The sequence below is a fragment of the Zootoca vivipara genome, chromosome 8, assembly GCF_963506605.1.
Source record: "Zootoca vivipara chromosome 8, rZooViv1.1, whole genome shotgun sequence".
Lineage (NCBI taxonomy): Eukaryota > Metazoa > Chordata > Lepidosauria > Squamata > Lacertidae > Zootoca > Zootoca vivipara.
The window spans coordinates 75129035-75145628 of record NC_083283.1 but is presented as its reverse complement, the minus strand read 5'-3'; the positions used below and the strand labels follow the sequence as shown (position 1 = coordinate 75145628).

Sequence of the window (16594 nt, the reverse complement as noted above, 5' to 3'; positions counted from 1 at the left end):
GGGCATTCCACAGGCCAGGCGCCACTACCGAGAAGGCCCTGTGCCTGGACTTAGCCATTGCCAGTTGAAATTGGAAGATGGTTCTGAAGGTTTACATCAGAGGCTGTGTTTTCCTCCCTCATGGCCTGGATTTATGGACTACTTGAAATGAGGCTGCATTTTAAATTTTAAATTTTAATACTGTATTTTAATCTGTATTTTAATTAATTGTTTTTATGTTTTATTGTGGTTTTGTTGGTGTGAGCCACCCTGAGCCTGGTTTTGACTGGGGAGGGCGGGGTATAAATAAATATTATTATTATTATTGATTTGGATGTGTAATATAAAGTGTAATTGGGAATAATTTCAATGTGATTTGATATTGTTTAATTGGAAAACCTAATAAAAATTATTTTTTAAAAAAAGAAAGAAATTGGAGGACGGTTCCATGTTTGAAGGCTCCTGTCATAAAACAGGAGCTCGGAGACCACGGTTCAAATCTCTCACAATTACTTAGCCTAATTACCTTGCAGGGTTGTTGATGGGGAGTACTCAGAAATGTAGGATATAAAATTAAATATATAAATATATATATTTAAGATCTGTAGGGTAAAGCAAGCATTTAAGGGGGGGGAAGGTTTCACAGCAAGCCTATCTTCAGACATTTTAAAAAGGTGTACAGGGATCCTTCCCCCACCCCCAAATGGGAGACGATTCAAACATTTATTTCTCCCCTCACCTGCAGCCTTTGAAATAACAGGGTCCAGGAAAAGCTTTGCTACTTAGTTCTATGGATTGTTTAAACTGCACAGGAGGAAAAAGAGAGTTTCCTTCCTGTTTTCCTTCTTCCCTTCATCTTTGTTCCAGCTAAGCACAGAATAACCCAGGGAGTGCAGCTTGTCGACATGACATCTGCATGTTCCTTTAGATAAACGCATTCTTGAGCATCAAAATGAAAACAAGCAAATTTAGTTACACATCACCAAAAACTATTAAAAGACTACGCGGGTCTGGAACTCATCACAAAACCACAATCCAGTATGACAAACTAGGCACATACTCTTGTACCTTGTCCTGACCTGAACTCCTTCGCCTTGCAACATCAGCTTTTTCCTGGATGACTTAAATATTATTCTATCAACGCATGGAATTACAAAAAGGGAAGAAAGCCACTCAGCGTGTTGGGCAATTACTGGATTAATTTCACAGGAGAAATTGTTTAGTAAATGAAAAAGGAGGCATATTCACTGAATACCTGCTTAATTTAAAAGTGAAAAAAATTCACTTAAAAAAAAAGATGGTGTCAAATAAACCTGGTATCTCTGCAGAGCTAAGGCCCAATTGGCATGTGGTGGCTAGGGTTTTAGGCTTATATAATTTTGGATTATCAATAAATTCAAGAAGTTTTGGGACCCAGGTGGCGCTGTGGGTTAAACCACAGAGTCTAGGGCTTGCTGATCAGAAGGTTGGCGGTTCGAATCCCTGCAACGGGGTGAGCTCCCGTTGCTTGGTCCCAGCTCCTGCCTACCTAGCAGTTTGAAAGGACATAAAAAGGGCAAGTAGATAAATAGGGACCGCTCCGGCGGGAAGGTAAACGGCGTTTCCGTGCGCTGCTCTGGTTCGCCAGAAGCAGCTTTGTCATGCTGGCCACATGACCCGGAAGCTGTCTGCGTACAAACGCTGGCTCCCTCGGCCTATAGAGCGAGATGAGCACCGCAACCCCAGAGTCGGACACGACTGGACCTGATGGTCAGGGGCCCCTTTACCTTTACTAATTTTGGATTTATTCCACTCATGACATTACCGTAATTACTCAGGAGGGAGGCAATGGTGTGGGCCAGGTGTGGGGAACCTCTAGCCCTACAGATGCTGATGAACTACAAATCCCATCATCCCTGGACATTGGCTATGCTTCTTCGGGCTGATGGGAATTGAAGTTCAACAACCTATGGAGGTCCAAAGATCCTTCACTTCTGATGGAGACAATTCACAAGGCAAATGTCTGAGAGAGTAGAGGCCAGAGATCCAGAGCAAGCTAAAAGGAGGACTGCTTTGAGTGAAGGCAGGAAATAGACAGCCACTCCATGGAATGGAGACAATAGCTTCCTTGGAGTGGCAATTATTCCTGTCTTTGTAAGATAAAGGTAAAGAACCCCTGGATGGTTAAGTCCAGTCAAAGGCGACTATGGGGTTGCGGCACTCGTCTCGCTTTCAGACTGAGGGAGACAACGTTTGTCCACTGACAGCTTTCTGGGTCATGTGGCCAGCATAACTAAACCGCTTCTGGCACAACCGTGACACCGTGATGGAAACCAGAGCGCACAGAAACGCCGTTTACCTTCCCGCCGCAGGGGTACCTGTTTATCTACTTGCACTGGCGTGCTTTCGAACTGCTATGTTGGCCGGAGCTGGGACATAGCAACGGGAGCTCACTCCATCGCAGGGATTCGAACTGCCAACCTTCTGATTGACAAGCCCAAGAGGCTCAGTGGTTTAGACACAACCATCCTGGAGGGGTCCCAAGTGTTCAACTGCTTACAGCAAACATTTGGGCTCCCAGCAAGGTCACGGCCATGTTGTTCCTCTTCCAGTCATTCTGCTACTGAGCTTACATGTCATCCAAACCTGGGTTCATCATGCTTTGGTTCTTTCCAGACAAACCATGGGTTATAACCAAGGTTTCTCTCTCTACGGTTTACGGAAGCCAAACCATGGCTTAGCTCCGCACAACAGCCATGACTAGAGGAAGAGCAAAGTTGCCGCAATCTCCTCTCAAGGGGACCACATGGTTGCTCCTTCAAACTAAACCTTGGTTGGGTTTAACTGCAACCAAGGTTGCACATGGTTTTGTAACACAGTCAACTAGCTTACTTATACTGCAATTGACACGGCAGGGAATCTGTGAGAGGTGTCAGTGAAACAAATTGACAATTTTTCTGTATAGAAACATGTACTGGCCGGAAGAGGACAGACCTCAAAATCTTCCACTTGCACAAATGTTTGGACAGGTTTGAATTCCTACACAAACCAGCCCTTCCAACCCCAACTAGCTGCCATCCAACAGGGTGCTGATCTCCATATATATAATCTTGTACTGTATGTACAGAGTTAACTGTTTTTTCCCTTTTCGGTATATCAAATAATAAGAGTGCATGCCTTAATTCATGTCTGTGCATTAAAAATATATCTCCTTTAATAAGCCTAACATCAGTTCGACTTCCAAGAAGTTAAGAGTATATAACCATTGATTTGCATTGAGATCACTCTTCAGATTTAAATTATTGAAGAGCCTCATAAAAAACTAATAGGCTTTCATAAGGCTTACCAACAAAATGCAGCAACATCGCAAAGGAAATACAATATATGGTCCAGTTAACATGGCATTTATTGATGAAATATTCCCCTCTTGCTTTCATCCTCTGTGCCGTAATAAAACACTAAATGCATTGCCCGGCAGGGCAGGAGATGGTATCAGCTGCACACATACAACTTTGCTATCTCAAATTAACACAAACTGCATTGCTGTGTATACACCATATCCTCCGAAGGAGCCACTTTCTACAAGGAAGTATAATACAAAATCGCAATCGCCACACCACACCACAACATACATACAACCAGACACCATCTTTATCTCCTTGACATCTGTCTGCTAAGAAGGCATTCCGCAGGGCAGGCACCACCACCGAGAAGGCCCTCTGCCTTGTTCCCTGTAACCTCATTTCTCACAATGAGGGAACCATCAGAAGGCCCTCAGTGCTGGACCTCAGTGTCGGGGCTGGACGATGGGGGTGGAGATGCTCCTTTAGGTATTCTGCTAACCTCAGAAGCACTGAAGGAGTCATGCCCCAACTACAGGGATGGAGGAACCATGAAACATCACAGCAGTTGTTTTCCGCATGTGTATATGTCCGTGTGTGTTAGTGAGCAAGAAAAGGTATAAATGGGCGCAGGGCCATGTTTTCGTCAAAGTCTCATTTCTCCAGACCACATCACATACTGAAAAATGCAGAAAAGCTCACTTTCTTTTGCCTCTTCCCTGAAATCAACCACGGTTTTAAATAACCAGATCTCTAAAATATTCCTAAATGGAGTTTTATGCCTCAAGCAACTTTTTAAACGGTGCTATAAATCCCCGGAGTAAAAAAACAAAACAACAAATTAGAAAGTCTGCCCAAGACCCTCATGTAAAGCCACAGCTATTGCAATTACTGAAAGGAATTAAGAAACGTTTTATGGGCCACAAAAACAGTAACTCGACTGTGAACTGAACCCTCTCAGACTTTCGCTGTAGAAGGAAGAGAGCGGGATGAAGGGGGGGAAGCATGATTCACTAAAGGTTTGGAGTTGAGCTGGGAAGTCCCCACAGAAAGCATTACAGTACAGTCAGTGACTCGCTCTTCAAAATCTGCACCAGTAGCAGTGCTGGGGTCATCTGCCCAAGCAACTGGTAGGATTCTTACACTAGAAGTCAGTAGGATTGCTGTTGCTTTTTTCAAATGTTTATATACCCAGTGTTAGAAACTCAGATATATAAGCCAGGCGCCAAATGGCTCCTCAAACCAGGGTTACAGTCGCCAAACGAAATGCCATTTTTAAGCCAGGTGGCTCAAAAGCGGCATTTTGAATTGGAAAAAATGTTCAAAACTACTTTTTAAAAAAACAGTCCTTTTTGTTGGGGATAACCCAGACTGGAATTCCCAGGTGTCAGAAAAGGTTGCAGTCGTACCTTGGTTGTCGAATGCCTTGGTACTTGGACGGTTTGGCTCCTGAACACCGCAAACCCAGAAGTGAGCCGGTTTGCAAACTTTTTTTGGAAGCCGAGCGTCCAAGGTGGCTTACACGGCTACCGATTGGCTGCAGGAGGCTCCTGCAGCCAATCGAAAGCCATGCCTTGGTTTTAGGAATGTTCCAGGAGTCGAGCAGACTCCCAGAATGGATTAAGTTCGACAACCAAGGTACCACTCTATTTATGTATGCAACAACTGCGGCCCATGTTTTATTAGCCCACAAATGGAAAATGAGCGAGGTCTCAACCAAAGAAGAATGGCAACTTAAGTTGACAGAATATGTGCAGCTTGCAGACTTAACATATAGAATAAGAGAACAAGAAGAACCTATGTTTAGAGAAGATTGGAAAACATTTTTATTGGATATATGGGAAATAACTGTGCGCAGCTGAAAACGCTGGCAGCATTAAGATAAATTCAACAATGTAAATATGTTATGATGGGTGTAATAATGGAATACTGAATGGTATAGTTTCTGTAAAATAGGCAGGAATTTATGATATGTAAAATGAACCATGGAAAGAGAAGGGAAGTCATTGTTTTATAAGGATGAAATGTAACGGCCAGAATTCTACAGGATGTGCTGCTAGTGTGTGAAAACAGATCCAAGGATTCCCAGGCATGCACATAGGCAGGTGCAAAATGTGCCTGGTGCCTGGCAAATTTCAAACCCCACAAGAGACAATTAGACTGAGCAGCTCAGTTGGTTAGCATGTGGTGCTGATAATGCCAAGGTTGCAGGTTCGATCCCCATATGGGACAGGCTGCATTGCAAGGGGTTCGACCAACATGGGGCACACGCCCCACGGGGGGCAATTTGAGAATGAGTCATTAACAGTTAATGACCTTTTAGGCTTCCTCCGCGTGAATAGGAGTTCACTTTTTGAATAATAGGAATTATATGTCACGGGGCGGAGGCATCGGGATTTTAGAGATGCTTAGGTGGGGCATGGCCAAAAAAAAAAAAAGGTTGAGAACAACAAGACTAGATGATCCTCAGGGCCCTTCCAACTCTATATTTCTACCGGTATGATTTCACCAAACAGAATCTCTCCCTTCGCCTTTTATCCTCACAACAAGCCTGTGAAGTACTGTAGGTTAGACTGAGAGCCCAAGGGCACCTAATGAGCTTCAGAGATGGACAGCCCTCTGATCCCAAGTCTCCACAATCTAAACCCAATCCACTTACCTACTGCATATATTAAACTGTTTGGGGCTGCCTGTACAACTTTATTACAGCCGTACCTTGGTTCTCGAACGCCTTGGTACTCATATGTTTTGGCTCCCGAAAGCCGAACACCCAACACAGCTTTCGCTTGAGTGCAGGAAGCTCCTGCAGCCAATTGGAAGCTGTGCCTTGGTTTTCGAATGTTCCAGGAGGATTAAGTTTGAGAACCAAGGTACGACTAGGGTGATGACTTTTTCATATTTTTTTCTCAAAAATTATTTCCTGTAGCACAAATGGATGAACTTTTGCCTATTAATGACTAAAATGAGGTATATTCCATTGAAATATTTAAAATGGTTACGCACAAACCATTTTTATTTTTATTTTTATGCCGTTTTACCATTTCATAAAATCGTATTAACAATTCTATATATATCTCATATCAAATTTGGACACAACGCCACATTCCACAATGGGGAGTGTTCTTAGCAACATAAGGTATACAAATGTCACACCTGCGCAAGGTAAAAGCCCCTTTTGGGGACCTCAAAACTCAGCCAGCAGACCCTGCCAGGCAGGAGAGGTATCAAAACATCGTCCTCTAGCGGCATCTATACTGTTACTGCAGCTAAAAAAAGCTTCCTTGTGTGTTTGATGTCCCTATATAATGTTGTATATATGTGACTCTAAAGCTTGGGTTCAATTTTATATCTGCTTACAGTGACTTCAAAAATGGTCAAAAAACTGATAAATAAAAATTTTAAAATCATTTTGTGCGTGAGGTTTTTTTTAAATCAAATCTCTTTGAAAGTAAGATTTTATCTAATCTTTAATGAAAGCTCATCAAATTATGGTACAGAGAAATGAGGTTGTAAAAAAGTCATCACCCTGAGATGGACATTTGCTAAAACAAAGCATGTCTAATACAGGAGCTTGCTGTTGTTTGTTCCAACATATAATTCCAGTTTGCTGGTGGCTACGCTTGTTCTTTTTAGCAATCACTCAAGAGCAGGAACAGGGTTGGATCAGGGCACGTCATTTAACAGAACAGTATTAGAGCTTTTGCATATTGCATTAGCTCCATTGACTTTAATGGAAAGGCTAAATGCAAAATATTTTGGATCTAGGTATGCATCGTCTTTTGCCCCCAAACCATGTTCCTTTCTCCCTCTTATGTTAGCATAGGATATTCATACACAATCTGCTGATTTTAAGGAATACAATCCACCAGAAATTGCTCCTGCGCAAGCCCTAGTCAAATGAGTGGAAACAAGACAAGAGAAGGGGAGACCTTCGCAGGAAGAAAAATTATGCCCAAGGGCAATTATATCATGCTGTCTGAATGATGTGGCTCTGAAGTTCAATGCCTCAGTGCCTTGCCTCGCTTTGAGGAGAGAAAAATGTTTATACTCGGCAATGGGACTTTGGATGCAGATTAAAGGCAAGATGCTATATATATATAACATATATATCCATACACTGATCTTTTAAAGTAATATCAACATGTTGGAAGGCCTAAAAGATATTAACTGACATCAAAGCCACACTCAGAAACCGCAAATTAGCATTTATACTGAAATGCCACCTCCGTGTTCTAAAAGTGCAAGCACTTGCCTCAGGTGAGTAACCTTCATTAGCAAGCAAGGAAGCACTGTATTTCACAAGCCAAGCCCAAAAGCAAGAAGAAGCAGTGTTAGAAACTCAAATATATTACTTAGGTGCCAAATGGCTCTTGAAACCAAGGTTGCGGTCACCAAAAGGGAATGTCTAGTTGCCATTTTTTTTGGAAGACGGCTCTAAAGTCTTCTTTTTCAAAGGATGGACTAACTGTGACTGGTGCTCAGTTAAACATCCGGCAAGTTCAGAGCTTGAGCTCTGAGAACGAAGAAAAGTCACTTGATCTAGGTAGGGACAAGTCCACATATTATATTGGTCTATTCTGACGTCGTTTTTCTTAATGGTGCCTGTTCCTGCTCATTCAGGCTACCCCCAAAAAGCATTTTCATTCCAGAAATTCATTCCGATGGTGCAGATAAAATATAACTGATAGAATTCCACAGGATGGGGTATTAGTGTGTGAAAACAGTCCAGATCCTATAGTGGAGATGTCAGGGGCTATCTTGGCACCCAGGCATCTTCACTTGGTGGCAACTGAAAGCCAGATGGCAAAATGCGCCTGGCGCCCAGCTAATTTCGAACTCTGATTCCTCATCCACCAAAGAGATCCCTTGATTGCAGTGGGAGGGTTAAGTTGATGTTTAGCAACACAATCTTACACACAGAGGTACAATCTGGTAAATACCATTGGGTTGAATTGGACATAACCTTCAGTTAAGTATGTATGCATACAATGGCAATCTTCGGCTGGATTGTGGTTTGTGTACTGTGTACAACTTAATGTGAAACACTGCAAACATTTAAAACTCACCAATCTTGTTTCATTTGCTATTATGTATCTTTGTGTTTTTATACCGTAAACCGCCCTGCGATCCTCAGATGAAGGGCAGTTTGTAAATTCAATAAATAAAAAGGAAATACTTACTATCACAGCATTTTGGGGGGAAAGCACCATTTTTCCTGCTCCCTTGAGACAGCTTTTAGATTTATTTTTGAAATGCACGAGGCGGAGGCTCACAAAGTTCCACAGAGTACCTAATTGCTGCTTCACTAATTACCGTTCTGGGACACACAGCAACTGTTTTGCTTATGGGAGGGGCAAGAGCACTATAAACACGAATACCTTCCTTCAGGAGGAAAAAGGTCGTTCTTGTGACTAAAAACCAGAGAGGAAACATGATCCTGCAAGAGTCTTTCCTTTAAGAATGCAAGAGGCCATGAACCGGTACAGCTCTTGCCTCCTCTTGGAATTTCTTCCCCTTGCAATACTAGATGGCAAAATTATTTCGGAGGCTACTCAGAATTTGACTAGGTGCCCACACAATGGAAGATCCTTGGATCTGTGGACACCTGTAGGTGGGTGGGTGTTAAACTACCGTGTTTCTCATATTATAAGACACGTCTTATATTTATTTTTTCCTCAAAAAAACACACTATGGCTTATTTTCAAGGGATGTCTTATTTTTTTCCTCCTCCTCCTGCCGCGGCCGGCATTGCTGCTGCGCCTATCACTATGTCTTATTTTCGGGGTATGGCTTATATTCCTTGAATGCTTAAAAATCCTGCTATGGCTTATTTTATGGGTATGTCTTAAAATATGAGAAACAGGGTATTATCAGGGGTCAGCAAACTTCTTCAGCAGGGGGCCGGTTCACTGTCCCTCAGACCTTGTGGGGGGCTAGACTATATTTTGAAAAGGGAAAAAAATGAACGAAGTCCTATGCCCCACAAATAACCCAGAGATGCATTTTAAATGAAAGCACACCTTCTACTCATGTAAAAACACACTGATTCCCGGACCGTCCACAGGCCGGATTGAGTAGGCAATTGGGCCGGATTCGGCCCCTGGGCCTTAGTTTGCCTACCCATGAACTATTTCTTTGGTGGAAAATAGGTAAGTCCCCACAGATCTGTCACCAGCATGGATAGCTCAGTTGATTACAGTATGGTGCTGATAATGATGCGGGTGGCGCTGTGGTCTAAACTACTGAGCCTCTTGGGCTTGCCGATCGGAAGGTCGTCGGTTCGAATCCACGCGACATAGTGAGCTCCCATTGCTCAGTCCCAGCTCCTGCCAACTTAGCAGTTCGAAATCATGCCAGTGCGAGGAGATTAATAGGTACTGCTGCAGTGGGAAGCTAAACGGCATTTCTGTGCGCTCTGGTTTCCGTCACGGTGTCCCATTGCGCCAGAAGGGGTTTAGTCATGCTGGCCACATGACTTGGAAATCTGTCTGTGGACAAACACCGGCTCCCTTGGACTGAAAGCGAGATGAGGGCCACAACCCCACAGTCGCCTTTGACTGGACATAACTGTCCAGGGGTCCTTTACCCTTTCCCCCCCCTTATGCCAAAGTTGCAATTCTGATCTCTGTATAGGACAGCTGCATATTCCTGCAGTTTCAGGGGACTGGATTCTATGCTCCTCGGGGTTCCTTCCTTCTGTGATTCTACGACAATGCTAAAGTCTGCATGTCTGAATTGCTTGTCTTCTGTCGCTGGATTCAAAGGCATGCAGTGGAACTGGCAATAGTTTTTCCAAGCCCGGTCAGCCACATGGCACAAGATTCCTGCATTTGCGATTCCCTTAACATGTGAATTTGCTGGGAGAATGGAAGTCTTGTGTGCTGTCAGCTCAGCCAGGATGAGTGTAAATGGAGGGATGGGAGTCGGGAAGAAAGGAGACAACTAGAATCATAGAATTGGAAGAGACCACAAGGGCGCTCCAGTCCAACCCCCTGCCAAGCAGGAAACACCATCAAAGCATTCCTGACAGATGGCTGTCCAGCCCCCGCTTAAAGACCTCCAAAGAAGGGGACTCCACCACACTCCTCGGCAGCAAGTTCCACTGTTGAACAGCTCTTACTGTCAAGGAAGTTTAGGTGGAATCTTTTTTCTTGTAGCTTGAATCCATTGCTCCGTGTAAGATTCTCTGGAGCAGCAGAAAACAACCTTTCTCCCTCCTCTATATGACATCCTTTTATATATTTGAACATGGCTATCATATCACCCCTTAACCTCCTCTTCTCCAGGATAAACATACCCAGCTCCCTAAGCCATTCCTCATAAGGCATCGTTTCCAGGCCTTTGACCATTTTGGTTGCCCTCCTCTGGACACGTTCCAGCTTGTCAGTATCCTTCTTGAACTGTGGTGCCCAGAACTGGACACAGTACTCCAGGTGAGGTCTGACCAGAGCAGAATACAGTGGTACTATTACTTCCCTTGATCTAGATGCTATACTCCTAACTAAAAGATTGCTTGGCATGAGATTGTGTGCTATTGGGTTGCAGAGAGAAAAGGTGAATGTTGGGCTGAAATATTTTGCAATGTAGCCCCAGGGACGAAGAAAGGGAAGGCACGAAAGCCCCAGGTAGGCAGTGACACTTGCAGCAATCTTTTGTCAATTTATAAGGCCATCTTGACGTAACTTGCTTATCTCCTAAAACTGTTGCAGATTAAACATCTGCATTTCCTTAAAACGTTTTCCATTCAAACCTGTATTTACTTAACACCTTTCAGCTCAAGATAAAATGCACCTGGGGAACACAGAGGCCTCACAAACCATATTTATGTACTTTACAAAAATTTTAATTAAATATGCATTTCATTGAACCAAAGGTCTGGACATCAGGACTCTCAGCAAACCATATTCCTTCTCACAAGACCACATTCTGCATTGGCTCTGCTCCTTGACCTCCTCAAGTTCTTTTGCCTGGCTGGAATATTATTATAATAAGGACTGCCTCTTTCCATATGAACCTACCTGGACCCTGAGATCATCTTCTGAGGCCCTCCTTCGTGTGCCTCCTCGAGAGGTCCAGAGGGTGGCAACACAAAAACGGACCTTCTCTGCAGCGGCTCCCCGCCTGTGGAATGCTCTGCCCAGGGAAGTTTGCCGGGCACCTTCATTACACACCTTTAGGCAGCAGGCAAAAACGTTCCTTTTTAACCGGACCTTTGGCTGATTCGATTTACACCCTATACCCTTTAAAAATGTGGGTTTTGTGGGGGGGGGTATTGAGTTGCTCTTTTAATTTTCATTAGTTTTGAGGAGGAGGGGTTAAGATTATATGGAAAATAGTTATTATGTTTTCTAGATCCAAAAGATATGTTGAAATAATGGAATTTAGAGATGAAAATGGAACTAGAATAATGGTTTATAATGTGTAATTCAAGAAAGAATGGTATTAAGAATTAGAAGTGCTAAACTAGTTATAAATAGAAATGTGGATGGGGGGGGGCACGGAGGAAGTCGATGGAGTTAAGAATTGGCAAGTGAGCAATATAACGTTATGTAAACTAAAGTTTGATGTTATGTATGCTCAAACGAGTCAATGTATTTGATCTATTTGTTTTTTGTCTTTTTTGTTTTTTAATTTTCTATCTTGTTTTTTCTACTTTGTTAAAATCAATAAAAATATTTGGAGGAAAAATAGAAAGGTGAGGATCATACCTGTTGCTCCACTCACACTTTCTTCCTGACCCAAATCATCCCTGCCCTGTGGCCCCCAGAAAAGTGTGACCCTCAGGTTGAAAAAGGTTCACCATCCCAGCTTTTCGGCCTGCCCAGCAGGGGAGGGAGATATAATCTTTTTTGGGAGGTATCACGTTTTTTTAAAAAAACCTTGTGACTCCTTCAAGGTTATACATACATTCAGTTGGTGACAGGACTCACAAGGGACCCCCCCCCCAGGCCACCATGTGACAAATCCAATGTCACACGAACACAGCCGTCCTTATCTTTCTACCAGCCCAGTTACTCGCACAGAACTGCTTGCTCAAATATTTTCAGGGTCAGGAAATTCAACATAAAATTTCAGCTTTTCCGGAACAACTGAAAGGTGAACAAGGAAGGCAAGTACAACCACAGGAACACACCTTCGTATCTCCAAGCAAACCACCAAATTACATTTTCAGAAATATCATAAGGTGCAAGACTCCAGTCTGCCATATGTTTGGATGATCCCCAAAAGAGCCTCTTTGACATGGAAAGCTAGCATCTCATGGGAACGGGTTCCAGTTTAGCCTTTTCCTTGATTTGCTAACTTTCCACAGAGTTTTAAGTGAAGGCAAACATTTAAAGATACAAGACCTTTATCTTGCAATCTGATGTCAGATAAATCCCCGGCAGGCTGTAAAACATGATATTTCTGAATATGCAATTCAGTTCAGGATTTAGGCAAAAAAAAGAGCATGGCTCACCATGAAATATATATTCCCGGCTGAAGATTAATGCATTTATTTATTTTATGGCCTACTCTAAATGGCTCAGGGTTTTTCTAAATTAATGTGTCATATTAAAATGTTTTAAAGTAAAAAATGGAAAACAATCACTTCCAAAAGACCCGCAATTGAACAGATGTGCTGCATCAACACCTGCCTTAAGACAGGATTATCCAATATCAAACTCTTTCCAAACCTCCTCTTGGTGCCTTTCCAACTCCTTCTAAAAACCTCCAAAAGGGATTCCATGAACACCTTACATTTCAAAACATCTCTTAATATTAACAAATTCACTTTAATGTTTACATTTATAATTACTCTGGGGCCTTAGGGTGCAAGGCAGGTAAATAATAATATTTATAATAAATAATTCAAAATTGCTTTTCTTCAAATTTTGCCTGCCTTTTTCCTCTCTTTTTGGCAGTCCTTTACATTTTTAAAAATACTATTAGCTTAACCCCACCCCCTGCACACTCAATCTTAACCCCTTAATGTCTAGCACCTACCTGTTCACAGTGGGGGGGGGAGAACCTCCTCTACGTTTATGAATTTGCAAACTAAGATTTTAATTCCAAGGGTAAAGAAGATCATCAGAGAAATGTGTGCCTTTTCTGATAATGAATTAATTTACTTTTTCTCCCCATCTTGGTCACACACACAGGTCAAAATCCCCCTTGCAATATGATTGTAGATGCCCTTGGTTTTACTCATCGGAAACCACAAAACTGAAAAGGAAGCTTGAAATATGCAAAAATGTCACATGCTACACTGAGCAACACTTCAATGCCTGCAAGAGTCAAGACTATCCTGTCTTCAAGGCTCAACCAGACAACTAAAAACAAGAAGCGACTCACCTGTATTCAGGCAAACTGACTGCTAACTTTCCACATATAGTTACACCCTGGAAGATCGTATTACAGCCCCTCATTTCAAGGATAGATGACTTTTTGTTTGCTTTAGAAGTTAGGCAAATTGGCAACCACAACTATATAACCAGTTCGGCAAATTTGCAACCACTATATAACCACTTTCACAAGATCCCTCTGCTAAGAGTTCTACTACATTCCCAAATACAGACATCAGGTGTAGAAACAAACAGGACACTAAACTTTACTTTAAACACCATGTTGTTTTATGGAAAAGGTGACGTCAAGGAACAATCCAGGCAAAGGTAAACATTGATTTTAATGGAAGAGTTAAGCAAGAAGAAATCTTTGCCATAGCTCATATGAAAACCAAGTACCGAAAGAGCTCTCTTGCGCAGAAAATCCACCTAAAGTTTGTTTCAATGGGACCTTTAGCAAGTGACTGATCAAACCATTTTTCCAATCAAGGTTATTTTACTTTATTGCCATGACCCAATCAATCTTGGCAAAATATCCATGAGACTATGCCTCTAGTAGAAGCTCTGCAAAGCCCCCCTATGTCAAACCACACACTTTGAAAATATCTTAACATCTGAACAGCAATGAACATTATGTGATCTTAGCAGATTCTTCCAGCATTGTTTGCGATTACTTCGAAGCTGCAAGAGAAAAGGGGGCAACATCTGGACAACATTAGGAAGTGGACAGAAGACAAAAGAGGAAATGGACCAAAATGAAATAAACCCTCCATCTCTCCCCTACGGCTGGGCTGCCATGGCAGCCCTCCTGAAACCCCTGCAGTGAGTGGCCTGTCTCAATCCCCTCTCCCTGGAAGCCCTGGCAGAGTTTTTCCAAAAGGAAATTCCAGATCTCTCTCTACAAGAACCACATGCCTTTGTTGCAAAACAAACTTGCAGCGGACTTTCTGCCCTGCTTAGCTTGCAGATGCGCACCGTGGGCCAAGCCAAAAAGAAAAAGGGGAAAATGTCCTCTCGGTTTACTGACCTAAATGCACAATGGCGAGAGAGGGGGAGCGAGCGCAAGGCGAAAAAGCGCACAAAAGGAAGCAGCTCACCTCCGCTCCAGGATTGCATCCTGGCTTAAAAGGGAAACGACCACTCACTCCTCGCTCTGCAATCCACATCCTAACAGCGGCAAGGATTCCTTCCCCAGTTTTTTGTCGTTTGCGCATTGCACCCATAGGATTTACCTATGGAGGTGTATGGGGGGGGGCGGGGAGAAGAGGATTCTTCCAACTTTGCCTCCTTGGGGCGCACTCGGAAAAATGAAAGACATCTCACCTGGGGGCCACGCTCCAACACAAGGCTTAAACACTTCTAAGGCTGGAATCCTCTGCATTTTTACTTGAGAGTAAACCCCCTTGAACTCGGCGGGGTTAATGCCGAGTGCAACCCAGACGATCACTTTCTCTTTTTAAATACATTTATTTATTTGGTTTTTCAAATTAAAGTTTTACGATCACATATCCATCATAAAAACAAGACTCCAAAGAATTTCCTGGACTTCCCTCCTCCTCTTTGTGGGTCCTATTGTTAGTCATTTCCTCCTGCATCTTAATAATCCAAATATTTTACATCTCCACTATATCCAAAATTCACCATTAAACTACAAGTGTTATCAGGCGATCACTTTCTATGGATCCACAACAAGGTGCTTTATTATCCCTGTTACTTTCAAGGCGGAAGTTAAGCGTCCGTCCGTCCCAAGCGCTTCACTCGGATCGCACACCTGGTTTTTTTAAAAATTCAGGATTAGCAACAACAAGCCGCCAAACCGCTCTTTCTCCCGCCCCCCCCCAACAACGTGTCGTTTCCTTTACCTCTCCAAACCCCGCAGAACCAAATTTACGCATTTACAGCTGGGTTTCCTCGGACGTAAATCGCACCTCCCTCCCCCCCCCCACCAGGTAAGCGCGAAGGGGATCGCAGCCTTTGCTAGGAAGTCAACCCTGGAGGCGAGGCTCGCTTCCCACGTTGGAACGCGCTCAAGAGGAACAGCCCCGCAGGAACCGTGCGCTCACCTCTGGGAAGAAGTTCTCCATCGCTGCGGCAACTCGAGGGTGCCCGGCCGGGAGAGAGGCCGCTTCAGCGGGCTACCACGTGCCGCCACGGGGCCGATGGCCGTTGCCGGCGGCGTGGCGGAGCTGCGGCTGGGCGTCACGCCCTTCCTCCGCGCGCTGCCATCCCTCGGCCTCCCCGCGCTGCCCTCCGGCCAAGGGGCCACCAGCACACGCATCCAGACGCGCGCCACGAGGAGCCTTTTGTCTCAAAGCCTTCGCGAGGAACCCCGGCGGTGCCACATGGCTCCTGCTTGCACCGGGGCCGATCTCCTCCCCACTAAATCCACCAGGGGGGTCTCAATCGGCGGACTTAGGAAAGGGGGAAAAAGCACGTTGCCGCTCTCTCCCCCGAACGGATACGGCTGCTCCAGAGCGCAGCGCAGCCACGGAAAGGTGCGCGCAAAACGAACACGAGCGCGCACCTAGAGTTGGCTTTCCTGGCGGCGGTTCCAAGGGACCTCTCGGGCCACGATAGTGTTGCACACACTCTGCCGCCTGAGATTAGCAAATCCCCGCCCTGGAGAGCGAGCGACTCAGCCAATCACAGGCGAGCGCCTCTTTGGAATCTGGACCCGGTAGGGCGCGCGAGCTGGCTGCCTCTCTTTCTCTCTCTCCTTCTGTTTTTTTGGCTGCTGCAGAGGCTCCGATTTCCAAAAGACTTCCTGACTCTGCCACACTTTATGCAGAGGCGCGATGCTGGGCTGGCTCTCGCAGGCAACCCCCCGCGCTAGCAACCTCTACCTGCCACGCTTCGTTTCAGAATTCGTGCACACAGTGGAAGGAGATACGAACGTCTGCACTCTATTCGCAGCCTGTGAATAGAGTGCAGAGTGTGGGTCAGTCTCCTCGTTAGCGGAAGAAAGACTGACCA

General features: G+C 44.2%; 1 protein-coding gene across 1 annotated transcript in view; it reads right to left on the bottom strand.

Moving 5' to 3' along the window:
- MYO10 (myosin X) overlaps nt 1-16321 on the bottom strand; it is a 186408-nt gene extending 170087 nt beyond the window's left edge. The window contains exon 1 of the mRNA XM_035125884.2: nt 15685-16321. Within this exon, the coding sequence (XP_034981775.2) occupies nt 15685-15705 (21 nt within the window). The 5' untranslated portion in view covers nt 15706-16321. The remainder of the gene's footprint in view (nt 1-15684) is intronic.
- Between the last annotated feature and the right edge of the window lie 273 nt (nt 16322-16594).